The sequence below is a fragment of the Zootoca vivipara genome, chromosome 10, assembly GCF_965207765.1.
Source record: "Zootoca vivipara chromosome 10, rZooViv2.hap1.1, whole genome shotgun sequence".
NCBI lineage: Eukaryota > Metazoa > Chordata > Lepidosauria > Squamata > Lacertidae > Zootoca > Zootoca vivipara.
In genome coordinates, this window is record NC_142593.1 from 12478668 (window position 1) to 12492381 (window position 13714).

General features: G+C 43.9%; 1 protein-coding gene across 1 annotated transcript; it reads right to left on the reverse strand.

Annotated features, from left to right (window-relative positions):
• Positions 1 to 9165: 9165 nt before the first annotated feature.
• LOC148684371 (uncharacterized) lies at positions 9166 to 12595 on the reverse strand. Its single transcript, XM_088652899.1, has 2 exons — positions 12303 to 12595; positions 9166 to 12026 (listed from the first exon to the last, which is right to left on the reverse strand). The coding sequence occupies exon 2, from the start codon at positions 11925 to 11927 to the stop codon at positions 10887 to 10889; it is 1041 nt and encodes a 346-aa protein (XP_088509025.1). The 5' UTR covers positions 11928 to 12026; positions 12303 to 12595; the 3' UTR covers positions 9166 to 10886.
• Between the last annotated feature and the right edge of the window lie 1119 nt (positions 12596 to 13714).

A 13714-nucleotide genomic window follows, 5' to 3' on the forward strand; every position in this document is an offset into this window, starting at 1 on the left:
AGTCCCGGACTGCAGAATCTGGGACCAGCAGCCGGTGTCGCTTTGCCCTTCTATGGGCACCAAAAATGGCCACCGCCGGCTTCAAAAGTAGCTTCTATGCATGACCGGAAGTGCGTCGACGCAACTTCTGGTGTCGCCCCGCCCATCTATGGGCACCAAAATGGCTGCCGCTGACACCGGAAGTCATATCTACGCACTTCTGGTCATGCGTAGATGCAATTTTTGAAGCCGGCGGCGGTCATTTTTTGTGCCCATAGAAGGGCAAATCAGGAAAAAAAATGGCCGCCGGCAGGAGAAAATAACGGAGAAAAACGGGAGGCGAAGTGATACGGGAGACCACCGGGAGAAGGTAAGTAAAAAACGGGGGTTTCCCGGGGAAAACGGGAGACTTGGCAGCTATGAGGAGAGGCAGAGCTGGGTATCATCTGCATACTGATGAACACCCTGCCCAAACCCCCTGATAATCTCTCCCAGCCGTTTCATATAGATGTTAAAGAGCATGGGGGAGAGGACGGAGCCCTGAGGCACCCCACAAGTGAGAGCCCAGGGGTCCGAACACTCACCCCCCCCCACTTTCTGGACACAGACCAGAAAGACCACTGTATAACAGACCAGGAATGGAACCACTGTATAACAGTCCCCCCAGCTCCCAGCTCCTCTAGACCAGGCATAGGCAAACTCCAGCCCTCCAGATGTTGGGGACTACAATTTCCATCATCCCTGACCACTGGTCCTGTTAGCTAGGGATGATGGGAATTGTAGTCCCAAACATCTGGCGGTCCGGAGTTTGCCTATGCCTGTTCTTGATGGTCCAAATGTGATAAAGATGTGACTATTGAGGAAGGACTTGAAAGGAAAAGGGCTTGACAACCAGAGAGAGGAAAGCTATAAACACCAAGCAGCTTAATATTAGGCATGAGGTAGGAAGAAGAAACAGAATATCTATCCAGACATTTGTTTTCTTTTGCAATAAGGGCTAGTTGTTAATCACTGATTAACAGCAAATACAGGTGTCCTTTCTCAAAGGTAGCACAATTATGGTGCACAATGTTGCTTGATAATCAAGGGCAGTTGTTGCTTAGTGCCTCTAGCTTCAGCAGAGACGCTATGAGTCAAAAAACAGTGTTTTGAATGCAGTATAAACATGCAACGGCAGATGGGGCTGGAGAGCAAAAAAAATTATTTGCAAATTTTCCATAGTGGTCCCCCCCCCTTTTGTTACAACCATTTAATTTCTGACTTATTTATAGTGGGGGGTTTCCTGTGTGTAGAATCTAGATCCACACTCTTTAGCACTGCTGTGATGTATAGTTGGAACTGTGAATAAAATGGAAATTCCATCCACCACTTAATATAGCATCATGTTATTCAGCTAGGCCCTAACTCACAGGTTACCCCTGTTCAATGTTCCATTTGGTAGCCATTGAAACTTTCCTCTCTGCAATTTCTTCCTGTTTTATTGATTGCACTTGGGGAACGAATGATGAATAGCTTCTTCATTTCTTTTGAATTGCCTGTTTATTGCTCCTTGAATTGCTCCAGTGTCAGATTCTGCTCCTGTTTGGGAGGGTAGAGGCAACTGGCTTCACTGCAGAAGGATTACAGTGGTCTCCACTCATGTGCAGTTAGATATGTATGCCAACCTTACTGAATGCTTGTGAAACACGGACCACTTATAAACGCCATCTCCAACTCCTCAAAAGATTCCATTAACGATGTCTCCGAAAAAATTTACACATCACTTGGGAAGACAGGCGAACTAATGCTGGTGTACTGGAAGAAGCAAAGATCACTAGTGTCAAAGCAATGCTTCTTCAACATCAACTTCGTTGGACAGGTCATGTTGTGTGGATGCCTGATTATCGTCTTCCAAAGCAACTACTCTATTCCAGACTTAAAAATGGAAAGCGTAATGCTGGTGGTCAACAAAAGAGGTTTAAAGACTCTCTCAAGGCAAATCTTTAAAAAGTAGTATAAACACCGACAATTGAGAAACGCTGGCCTGCAAGCGCTCCAATTGGAGAACAGCCTTTACCAAAGGTGCCATGGGTTTTGAGGACACTCGAACTCAGGACGCAAGGGAGAAATGGGCTAAGAGGAAGGCATGCTTGGCAAACCCTCACCGTGATCAGCTCCTGCCCAGAAGCCTATGTCCCCATTGTGGAAGGACGTGTGGATCCAGAATTGGCCTCCACAGTCACTTACAGACCCATTGTTAAAACTGTGTTTATGGAAGACAATCTTACTCGGCCAGAAGTGATTGCCAAAGAAGAGGTATGCCTGGGCTGAGCGGAGAGTATAGCTGCAGAGCTGCCTCTGTTCTGGTAAGGTGCTACATTTGTATTCATACCTTCACAGATAAATTAAATTTTCAAATAACCCATTACTGCAATAAACCAGATGGAAACAATAATTTACATACATCAGGAAAGTAGCACATAGGGAGCTTAGAGTCATGGGGGAAATAAGAGTGGAATGTTTTGCATAAATCATTGCATTTTAGTATGGAGTAGGTTGTGATTGTTTAATTGAATAGATCTCCCTATTTATTGCTTTCAATTGCAAAATACTCAGAGCAAGCGCATTCATTTAAAAAATGATGCAAGAGTAATGCATTCACACAGAGAGCCTTAATGACAAAAAGTATCCAACTGTAATAACTTATTACGGTTTAATTGGTGTGACCTATAAGCTATTAAAAAGAGAAATAATACTTGTGAATGTGGTGTTTTATTTTTTTAAAAAAAATTGTAGGATTATGGATGTTGCTGCAGTTCTTCTTTCCATCTACCCAATTAGTAACTTGTCTAGTACAGAAGTGATTTGCAATTTAGAAATTTATGATGGTACCAGGAAATAAAGAAGGGAACCGGGGAGAAATAATAATGGTTACTAAAAAAGAATTATGCTCCAGTATTTCGCCCACTGAATAGCTTATCAAGAATTAAGGTACCCCAAAGTGCTGTCTAATTAAAAGTTTGGATAAAAAGAACAGTTGTTTGTATACAGGATTACAAGTCATAATGTTGCACTGCAAGTAGGAGACAGGAACAGGGATAACTAGATATTTCAGAGAACTTATATGAATAAAGAGCCCTCCCCCCCCCTGGAGTGCAAAAGTTTGACCCAATCAAAATCAATAGTAAAATCTTTACTGGCACCAACTCAAAGTGGTCATAATTATCCTAATCTCCATGGTACCTATTGCAACAGCCAGAATAAAGGAATCCATGCTTCAGCTAGGCTGGATCTACACACAGGGGGAAAGAACACTATAAATAAGTCATAAATTAGATCGTTATAATAAAAGGGGGGGAACCTTATGTAAAATTGCATAGACAAATTTTCTTGCTCTGGTGTCACAACGGACTTACAATGATATAATTGACTGAGTGTAGCTGAGTCTCACCCTGGTAAAGTTGCACTGCATTATTAAATCCTTGTTTGCCCTCTGTTGGAGGGGATGCAGCGAGAAGGGCACGTGCTTGTACATGTGGTAGGATTGTTATCTTGTGAAAAATTGGCATTGTGGGGAAATTTAATAGCCAATATTACAGTCAAACCTCGGTTGTTGAAGGTACTCTGTTCCGGAAGCCCGTTCGACTCCCGAAACCGTTTGAAAACCGAGGCACAACTTCCAGTTGACTGCAGGAGCTTCCTGCACTCAAGTAGAAGCCGCGTTGGACGTTTGGCTTCCAAAAAACATCCGAAAACTGGAACACTTACTTCTGGGTTTGCGGCGTTCGGGAGCCGAAATGTTCTGAAACGGAGGCATTTGGGAACCGAGGTTCGACTGTATTATTATATTTAAGAATAGCTGGCAACACAGGAGCGAGCAATATTTCGTCTACCATAAAAGAGACGAAGACAGAGACTGCATACACACATTTAGAGGGCCCACCAAAGAATCATGGGAATTGTAGTTTACACCTCTCAGAGCTATAATTCTCAGCATCCTTAAAAAACTACAGTTCCCAGGATTCAAGGGTTCTTTAGATATATTGATTTATTATATATGGTTTGTATGCACTAGGGCAACCTTGGCTCTCCAGATGTTTTGGAACTGCAACTCCCATGATCCCTAGCTAACAGGGCCAGTGGTCAGCGATCATGGGAGTTGTAGTTCCAAAACATCTGAAGAGCCAAGGTTGCCTATGCCTGCACTAGGGTGATGACTTTTTTTACAACCTCATTTCATAGCTGCCAAGTTTTCCCTTTTCTCACGAGGAAGCCTATTCAGCATAAGGGAAAATCCCTGTAAAAAAGGGATAACTTGGCAGCTATGCCTCATTTCCCTGTATCATAATTTCATGAGATTTCATTAAAGATTAGACAAAATCTTACTTTCAAAGAGATTTGATTAAAAAAAACCTCACGCACAAAATGATATACAAAAATTTATTTATCAGTTTTTTGACCATTTTTGAAGTCACTGTAAGCAGATATGAAATTGAACCCAAGCTTTAGAGTCACATATATACAACATTATATAGGGTCATCAAACACACAAGGAAGCTTTCTTTTAGCTGCAGTAACAGTATAGACGCCACGAGAGGACAATGTTTTGCTACCTCTCCTGTAGGTTCTTTTCCCAGCATGCCCGGCAGGGTCTGCTGGCTGAGTTTTGAGGTCCCAAAAGGGGGCTTTTACCTTGCACAGGTGTGCCATTTGTATACCCTATGTTGGGACCCAAGTGGCGTTGTGGGTTAAACCACAGAGTCTAGGACAGGGGTCCCCAAACTACGGCCCCCGGGCCGGATGCGGCCCAATTGGCCTCCCAATCCGGCCCGCGACGACCCCCGCCGCCCGCTGCCGCCGCCCGCTCTTACAGCGCGCGGCGCGGCGACAATCTTCAAAATCGGCAAAAAATCACCAAAAATCCTTTGTGCGCATGCGTATGGGCCTCTCCCGACCCAGAAGAGGTCATTTCCGATGCACTTCTGGATTGGGGGAGGCCCATACGCATGCGCACAAGCAATTTTCGGCGATTTTCCCCCGACCGTGTGCGTGTGCGCATGCGCACAGGCACGCACTCCCCCGCCCTCTGGCCCGCTGCGCGGTAAGTCTGGGGACCCCTGGTCTAGGACTTGCTGATCAGAAGGTCGGCGGTTCGAATCCCTGCAACTGGGTGAGCTCCCGTTGCTCGGTCCCAGCTCCTGCCCACCTAGCAGTTCGAAAGCACATCAAAATGCAAGTAGATAAATAGGGACCGCTCTGGTGGGAAGGTAAACGGCGTTTCCGTGCGCTGCTCTGATTCGCCAGAAGCAGCTTTGTCATGCTGGCCACATGACCCGGAAGCTGTCTGTGGACAAACGCCGGCTCCCTTGGCCTATAGAGCGAGATGAGCGCCGCAACCCCAGAGTTGGACACGACTGGACCTGATGGTCAGGCACTCCTTTACCTTTACCTTTATGTTGCTAAGAACACTCCCCATTGTGGAATGTGGTGTTGTGTCCAAATTTGATACGAAATATATATAGAATTGTTAATACAATTTTATGAAATGGTAAAACAGCATACAAAAAAAATTAAAAATGGTTTGTGCATGACCTTTTTAAATATTTCAATAGAATATACCTCATTTTAGTCATTAATAGGCAAAGTTTCATCTATTTGTGCTACAGGAAATAATTTTTGAGAAAAAATGAAAAAGTCATCACCCTAGTATGCACCCACAGTAAAGAAAGTGTCTCATTCCCCCACCCCCCACCCCCAAAACACTACTAAGAATATCCTATCCAATTTGCTGCCATGAATTGGGAAGGCAAACTGAGGAGGTCATTTTAGCTCATTCTATCCACATGGAGATGATTCACCTAAATTAAGAGGGGAACATCAGTAGCTCTGTTTATATGGTGCACTTGAGTGAAGAAACATTTTCATTTTCCCATGACTTTAATAAGCCGATCAGGGACACAGCTGACTTATTCTAAAAGGCTGCCATCCAGCACAGAATTAAGAATGATTTAGCCTATGGAAATCAGTGGGTTTGACCACATAAACTCCACGCTGGATTTGGGCCAAAGAATAAATAATATCCCTTTGGCTGAATCAGCTTGCTGAGTATCTGCATGATTCAAGCAGAATCTTCTCCTAACCCAGCACACTCTCTTTTCTGTGCAAGACGCAACACTGCGGAGCAATTTAAATAATGTTAAAAAGTAATCCCTCGGTATATCTCCTTCAAGGGAAATTTGGTTCTTGTGTGTGGTGCTGGGGAATCATATTTAAGAAAGCCACCCCCCCCCTTTATGAAAAACCCTAATCTTCTTGGTTTCACTGTGACATTTGAATGTTCTGTCTATGCCACATCTCTCCCTTGGTGCCTGCAAAACACCAGGAAACAATTATCCCATGACTGCATTCTGCTCTGTTGACATTATCCCTTTTAAATAAAATGAAGACTGCAGGAAAACAATTGCCTGAGAAGTGTTGCTTTTTGGGTGACCTGCCAGATACGAGTCAGCAGTCTAGTATACAGTGGTACCTCGTGTTAAGAATTTAATTCTTTCTGGAGGTCCGTTCTTAACCTGAAACTTTTCTTAACCTGAGGTACCATTTTAGCTAATGTGGCCTCCTGCTGCCGCTGCACGATTTCTGTTCTCATCCTGAAGCAAAGTTCTTAACCCGAGGTATTATTTCTGGGTTAGCGGAGTCTGTAACCTGAAGCGCCTGCAACCTGAAGCGTCTGTAACCCGAGGTACCACTGTAATCGGAAAGGTGGGTTGAGTCTTTTAGTTATTCTCAAGAAAGCAGGAAGGAGCATAAAAGCTTTCCCCTCCCTCCTCCTCATAATGAACCTGGAGTCATCCAATGTAGTTGAATGTTGGGAGAGTCAGGACAAAGAAAAGGAAGTACTTCTCCACATAGTGTTTGTTTTATTTTATTTTATTTGCTAGCCTCTTTATCAGGGCTGTCTTAAGCGTATCTGGCACCCTGGCGCACTGGTGCGAAGATCCCTCTGGCGCCCCCCACCCTGTTTCGCAGCGCGGCTGTCTGGCGGCCCAGCGCCCTGGCGCATTGCGCCACCCAGCCTTGCCTTAGAGCCGGCCCTGCTCTTTATCTTACCCAAAGCAATCCAAAGCAACTTACAACCAAAAAAACAAAACAAAAACAAAAAGCCCCCCAGATACATTAAAACCAAGAGGAAAACAACAACAACAACAACAACAACAACAACAACAACAACAACAACAACAACAACAACAGATAGCTAAATGTCAAATGTCTGGTTATGCAGGAAAGTTTTTTCCCCTGACACCTAAGGATATGTAATGAAAGCACCAGATGAGCTCATTAGCAAATAAAAGACTAGAATGAACCATTATTATAGGGCTGCCATACACTAAGATTTTCCCAGGCGAAAGTGACTTTTGTGTTTTCCTTAAAAAAGAAAAAAGTTCAGTAACTTTTGGGGTTTCCTTTAAAAAGCTCAACAATTTTGGGGTGTTCCTAAAAAAAGAAAAAGCTCAGCAACTTTTGGGTTGTCCTTGTTTTTACTTCTTGAAATATGGCACGCTTTAGATTCTGTGTTCTATTTGGATATTTTCAAGGCACTATCACAACTATTCACAGTAGGATCCCAAGAATGCTACCCTGTTTCGAATCTGCTTCTTCATTTCCTGTTGTTGTTGTACATAAGAACGTTACTTCAAGAACTGATGAAGTGCTGTTGTGGTGACAAGATGATGCCATAACATTGCCAACCCTTTTGCAGCTCAGATCATTTTGTACTCTGCATATTGTCACAATGCAGATGAGAAACGGTTCTCAGTGGGCCATTCATCCTTTACAATGAAAATAAATTATATGACTCAAAAACCTCTGTGAAAACACATTGACTTTGTATTATCATCAGTTCGCATGCTTGATATTTGAATCATAGAATCATAGAATCATAGAGTTGGAAGAGACCACAAGGGCCATCCAGTCCAACCCCCTGCCAAGCAGGAAACACCATCAAAGCATTCCTGACAGATGGCTGTCAAGCCTCTGCTTAAAGACCTCCAAAGAAGGAGACTCCACCACACTCCTTGGCAGCAAATTCCACTGCCGAACAGCTCTTACTGTCAGGAAGTTCTTCCTAATGTTTAGGTGGAATTTTCTTTCTTGTAGTTTGAATCCGTTGCTCCGTGTCCGCTTCTCTGGAGCAGCAGAAAACAACCTTTCTCCCTCCTTTATATGACATCCTTTTATATATTTGAACATGGTTATCATATCACCCCTTAACCTTCTCTTCTCCAGGCTAAACATACCCAGCTCCCTAAGCCGTTCCTCATAAGGCATCGTTTCCAGGCCTTTGACCATTTTGGTTGCCCTCTTCTGGACACGTTCCAGCTTATCAGTATCCTTCTTGAACTGTGGTGCCCAGAACTGGACACAATACTCCAGGTGAGGTCTGACCAGAGCAGAATACAGTGGTACTATTACTTCCCTTGATCTAGATGCTATACTCCTATTGATGCAGCCCAGAATTGCATTGGCTTTTTTAGCTGCTGCATCACACTGCTGACTCATGTCAAGTTTGTGGTCAACCAAAACTCCTAGATCCTTTTCACATGTACTGCTCTCAAGCCAGGTGTCTCCCATCCTGTATCTGTGCCTTTCATTTTTTTTGCCCAAGTGTAGTACTTTACATTTCTCCTTGTTAAAATTCATCTTGTTTGCTTTGGCCCAGTTGTCTAATCTGTTAAGGTCATTCTGAAGTGTGATCCTGTCCTCTGGGGTGTTAGCCACCCCTCCCAACTTGGTGTCATCTGCAAACTTGCTCAGGATTCCCTCAAGCCCATCATCCAAGTCATTGATAAAGATGTTGAACAAGACTGGGCCCAAGACAGAACCCTGTGGCACCCCACTAGTCACTACTCTCCAGGATGAGGAGGAGCCATTGATGAGCACCCTTTGGGTTCGGTCAGTAATCCAGCTACAAATCCACTGAATGGTAGCATTGTCTAGCCCACATTTCACCAGCTTCTTTACAAGAATATCATGGGGCACCTTGTCAAAGGCCTTGCTGAAATCAAGATAGGCTACATCCACAGTGTTCCCTTCATCTACCAGGCTTGTAATTCTGTCAAAAAATGAGATCAGATTAGTCTGACATGACTTATTTTTCAGGAACCCATGCTGACTTTTAGTGATCACAGAGTTTCTTTCTAGGTGCTCACAGACTGTTTGCTTAATGATCTGCTCTAGAATCTTTCCTGGTATTGATGTCAGGCTGACTGGGCGGTAATTGTTTGGGTCCTCTCTTTTCCCCTTTTTGAAAATAGGGACAACATTTGCCCTCCTCCAGTCTGCTGGAACTTCGCCTGTTCTCCAGGAATTTTCAAAGATTATTGCCAGTGGTTCTGAAATCACCTCTGCCAGTTCTTTTAATACTCTTGGATGTAGTTCATCTGGCCCTGGAGACTTGAATACATCTAAACTAGCCAAGTATTCTTGTACTACCTCCTTACTTATTCTGGGCTGTGTTTCCCCTGCTGAATCATCTGCTCCATATTCTTCAGGTCGGGCGTTGTTTTCTTTCTTGGAGAAGACTGAGGCAAAGAAGGCATTGAGGAGTTCTGCCCTTTCTCTGTCCCCTGTTTGCATTTCACCATCTTCTCCTCTGAGTGACCCCACTGTTTCCTTGTTTTTCCTTTTGCTACGGACATACCCATAAAAGCCCTTTTTGTTGCTTTTAACCTCTCTGGCGAGCCTGAGTTCATTCTGTGCTTTAGCTTTTCTGACTTTGTCTCTACACGTGCTGGCTATATGTTTGAATTCCTCTCTGGAGATTTCCCCCCTTTTCCATTTTTTGTACATATCCCTTTTAAATCTTAACTCAGTCAAAAGTTCTTTAGATAGCCAGCCTGGCTTCTTTAGGCACCTTCCATGTTTCCGTCTCATTGGTATTGCCTGAAGTTGTGCTTTTAATATCTCCCTTTTAACAAACTCCCAACCATCATGAACTCCCTTCCCTTTTAGTATTACTGTCCATGGGATTTCACCCAGCGTTTCCCTAAGTTTTCTGAAGTCGGCTTTCTTAAAGTCTAGAATTTGGACCTTAGTATGCTTGGTTGCTCCTTTCCGCTGGATAATAAACTCCAGAAGAGCATGGTCACTCCCACCTAATGATCCTGCCACTTCTACCCCACTAACCAAGTCATCACTATTGGTTAGGACCAGATCTAAAATGGCTGATCCTCTTGTTGCTTCTCCCACTTTCTGGACAATGAAGTTGTCTGCAAGGCCAGTGAGGAATCTGTTCGACCTTATGCTCTTGGCTGAGTTTGACATCCAACAAATATCAGGATAGTTGAAATCCCCCATTACTACTATCTCACTTCCTTTGGAATGCTTGGCCATCTGTTCCAGGAAGGCATCATCTGTGTCCTCAGTTTGGCTTGGGGATCTATAGTAAACTCCCACAATGAGATCACTGTTGTTTTTCTCTCCCTTAATTTTGACCCAGATACTCTCAATTTGGCTTTGAAGTTTTAAATCCTGGATCTCTTCACAGGTATACATATCTCTAACATATAAAGCTACTCCTCCTCCTTTCCTGTTTGGTCTATTTCTCTTAAATAGGTTGTATCCCTCTATTACTACATTCCAGTCATGAGACTCATCCCACCAGGTTTCAGTGATGCCTATTATGTCATATTTAGTTTGCTGTACCAAGAGCTCAAGTTCATCTTGTTTATTTCCCATGCTCTGTGCATTAGTATACAGACATTGAAGACCGTTGATCATTCCCCCATGTCTCTTATTTAAGGATATTTTCGTCCCACCACTAGGTCTGCATGCTGCTTGCTCCATTTGGTCCTTGACATTTGGATGATCATCTTCAGCATTTGATAGACTCCTACCTTCAGGACCACTGTCTCCCTCCCCCACATAAGTCAGTTTAAAGCCCTCCTGATGAGGTTTTTGAGTTTTGTGGCAAAAACATTCCTCCCAACTTTTGTGAGGTGCAGTCCATCACTTGCCAGAAGTCCATCATCAAGAAACTGCAGACCGTGATCTAGGAATCCAAACCGTTCCTGTTTGCACCATTTGCGAAGCCAGTTGTTCACTTCCCCTATTTTTCCCTCTCTCCCTGGGCCATGTTGTTCAACTGGGAGGACAGAAGAGATGACAATTTGTGCATCTAATTGCTTCAACTTCCTGCCCAGAGCCTCATAATCATTTTTGATCTTCTGTAAGCTATGGCTTGCAGTGTCATTGGTTCCCACATGCACCAAAAGGAAGGGGTATTTGTCGGTGGGTTTTATGATTCCTTGCAGCCGTTCTGTTACATCTTTGATCTTGGCCCCAGGTAGACAGCACACCTCTCGAGACATCTTGTCAGGCCCACAGATCACTGCTTCTGTACCCCTCAGTAGGGAATCCCCAATCACCACTACACGCCTCTTCATAGGCTTGGTTGGGATTCTTCTATGTGCTGTCCCTTCCAAGGTTACCTGCATATTTCCAGAGGACTGACTTGGTTGCTCGTCTTCATATTCCTCATCAACTGTGATGAGGGAGAGATCCTCAGGTGGAGTCTGTTCCTCGTCTTCCATGAGCACTTCAAAACGGTTGTGTAATTCTAAGCACTCAGAGCGATCCCTGGGCCTTCTACTTCTATGAGTCACGTTCCTCCATACATCTGGCTGCTGTGTTGGGGAACTGACCTCCTCCTCAGGGAGATCCCCTGTCTCCTCCTTGGTGCAGACAGTGTGCTCTGCTGCATCCAAGAAAAGCTCCAGCTCTTTAATTCTCTGGAGCGTAGATACACGCCCCTGAAGCTGCTGCACCTTCTCTTCCAGAAGGGCAACCTTGTTTTCTAGTAGGGCAACCAACTTGCAATTGTTGCAGGTGTAGCTACCCACATCCTTTGGCAAGAAAACAAACATTGCACAGGAATTGCAGGTGACAATGGTTGTTCCCTCCACCTCCATCTTGAAAACCTTGAGGTCAAGGGGGAAAGAGGAAGAGGCCTAGGTCCCCCCTAACAAACGTATGAGACTTGCTGCCCTAGGTCAAAAAGATGGGTCAAACTGCGCGCGCCGTTAGGCGCGCGCCGCTGCACTCCAAGCTCTGACTAGCTCCGTCCACAGCTAATCACCTGAACTTCCTGACTCACACTTCTAGGTGAAAGGTCACAGCCAGAAACAAACAAGGTCACAGCCAGAAACAAACACCCACACAAGCCTGGACAGTCACCCAAATCCAAGAGGCAGCAGCCCTAGAAAACCAGCACAAGCACACAAACAAGTAAGAAAACAAATAAGCACACAAACTTACTCTCACACAGCCCCAAAAGACAAAACCACAAAAACCTACAGAGTGTCTCCCAAGCTCAGCTCACCTTCTGCTCCTTCCTCAGTCGCTGCACTCCAAGCTCTGACTAGCTCCGCCCACAGCTAATCACCTGAACTTCCTGACTCACACTTCTAGGTGAAAGGTCACAGCCAGAAACAAACAAGGTCACAGCCAGAAACAAACACCCACACAAGCCTGGACAGTCACCCAAATCCAAGAGGCAGCAGCCCTAGAAAACCAGCACAAGCACACAAACAAGTAAGAAAACAAATAAGCACACAAACTTACTCTCACACAGCCCCAAAAGACAAAACCACAAAAACCTACAGAGTGTCTCCCAAGCTCAGCTCACCTTGAGTTTCTGAATAACCTGACATTATTTTCTGGAAACAGCAGTACAGTAGCAGGAAGGGAGAGTGAGGCCAGCAACAGCAAAGATGTTTATTCGGCTGTATGCCATAGCTGCCAAGTTTTTCCTTTTCTCGCGAGGAAGCCTATTCAGCATAAGGAAATTTCCCTTAAAAAAAGGGAGAACTTGGCAGCTATGCTGTATGCCCATCATAAAACACAACACAACAAAACAAATCAAATAAAAACCGCAGACTCGTACAAACCACAGATAATATAACACAATTCACAGCTCACAAGGACAAATATTAACAATTCAAAAAACATATTTTGAAGGTTTAAGATTAAGATTAAAAATTTAGGCGCCTAACTAAAATCAATATCTGATGTCATTTTTTTTAAAAAAATCTTATAACTATCAATAATCAGCTAACATTCCATTCCGTCTCTGAGTGAGGCCCAGTTCTTAATACCAAGGTGGGTGGGGTTTTTTAAAAATGAGATCGGTGTTATCTTAGTTTAGTTTATTTTTACCCCACTTTTCCACAGCAGCTAGTGCTCAAAACACCTTACAATAAATAGAAAGTATACCTTTTTTTATTTAAAAAAGCACTGTTTAAAGATAGCACCAAACCAATTCATAGGGTGAGATCTAATTGTGGCATCCTGCTTTTGCAAATGGGATTTATCGTTCTCCTCTACCCCATGCAGCCTCATGTGTGCCACCCCCAAATCTTTTCTTAAGCTTTGGGGGAACTGGTGCAGTTTAGTCCACAGGAGAACAGGAAGAAGAGGACTTCTTCTGTGCCCCCTGGTGCCTTCTTCTGTGCCCCCTGGTGCGACGACAAAACCAAAAATTCCATAAACATCACATAAATTCAATATTGCAAAATCTGAAAATAATATCAAATAATCAAACTGGCTGAATCGCAAGTACAAGTGAAAATAGAAATTAGCAGGCTAGAGCAACAAAAGACAGAGTTAAAGAGAGAGGGAAATCTCTAACTCAGTCCTCGTTCCTGTGGGAATGTTGGGGATAGTAGGAGAGGATATATTGATTAAACTCATGCTAGTG

Coding starts and splice junctions, on each gene's coding strand:
- LOC148684371 (XM_088652899.1), bottom strand. CDS start 11,927: ATGGAGGTGGAGGGAACAACCATTGTCACCTGCAATTCCTGTGCAATG.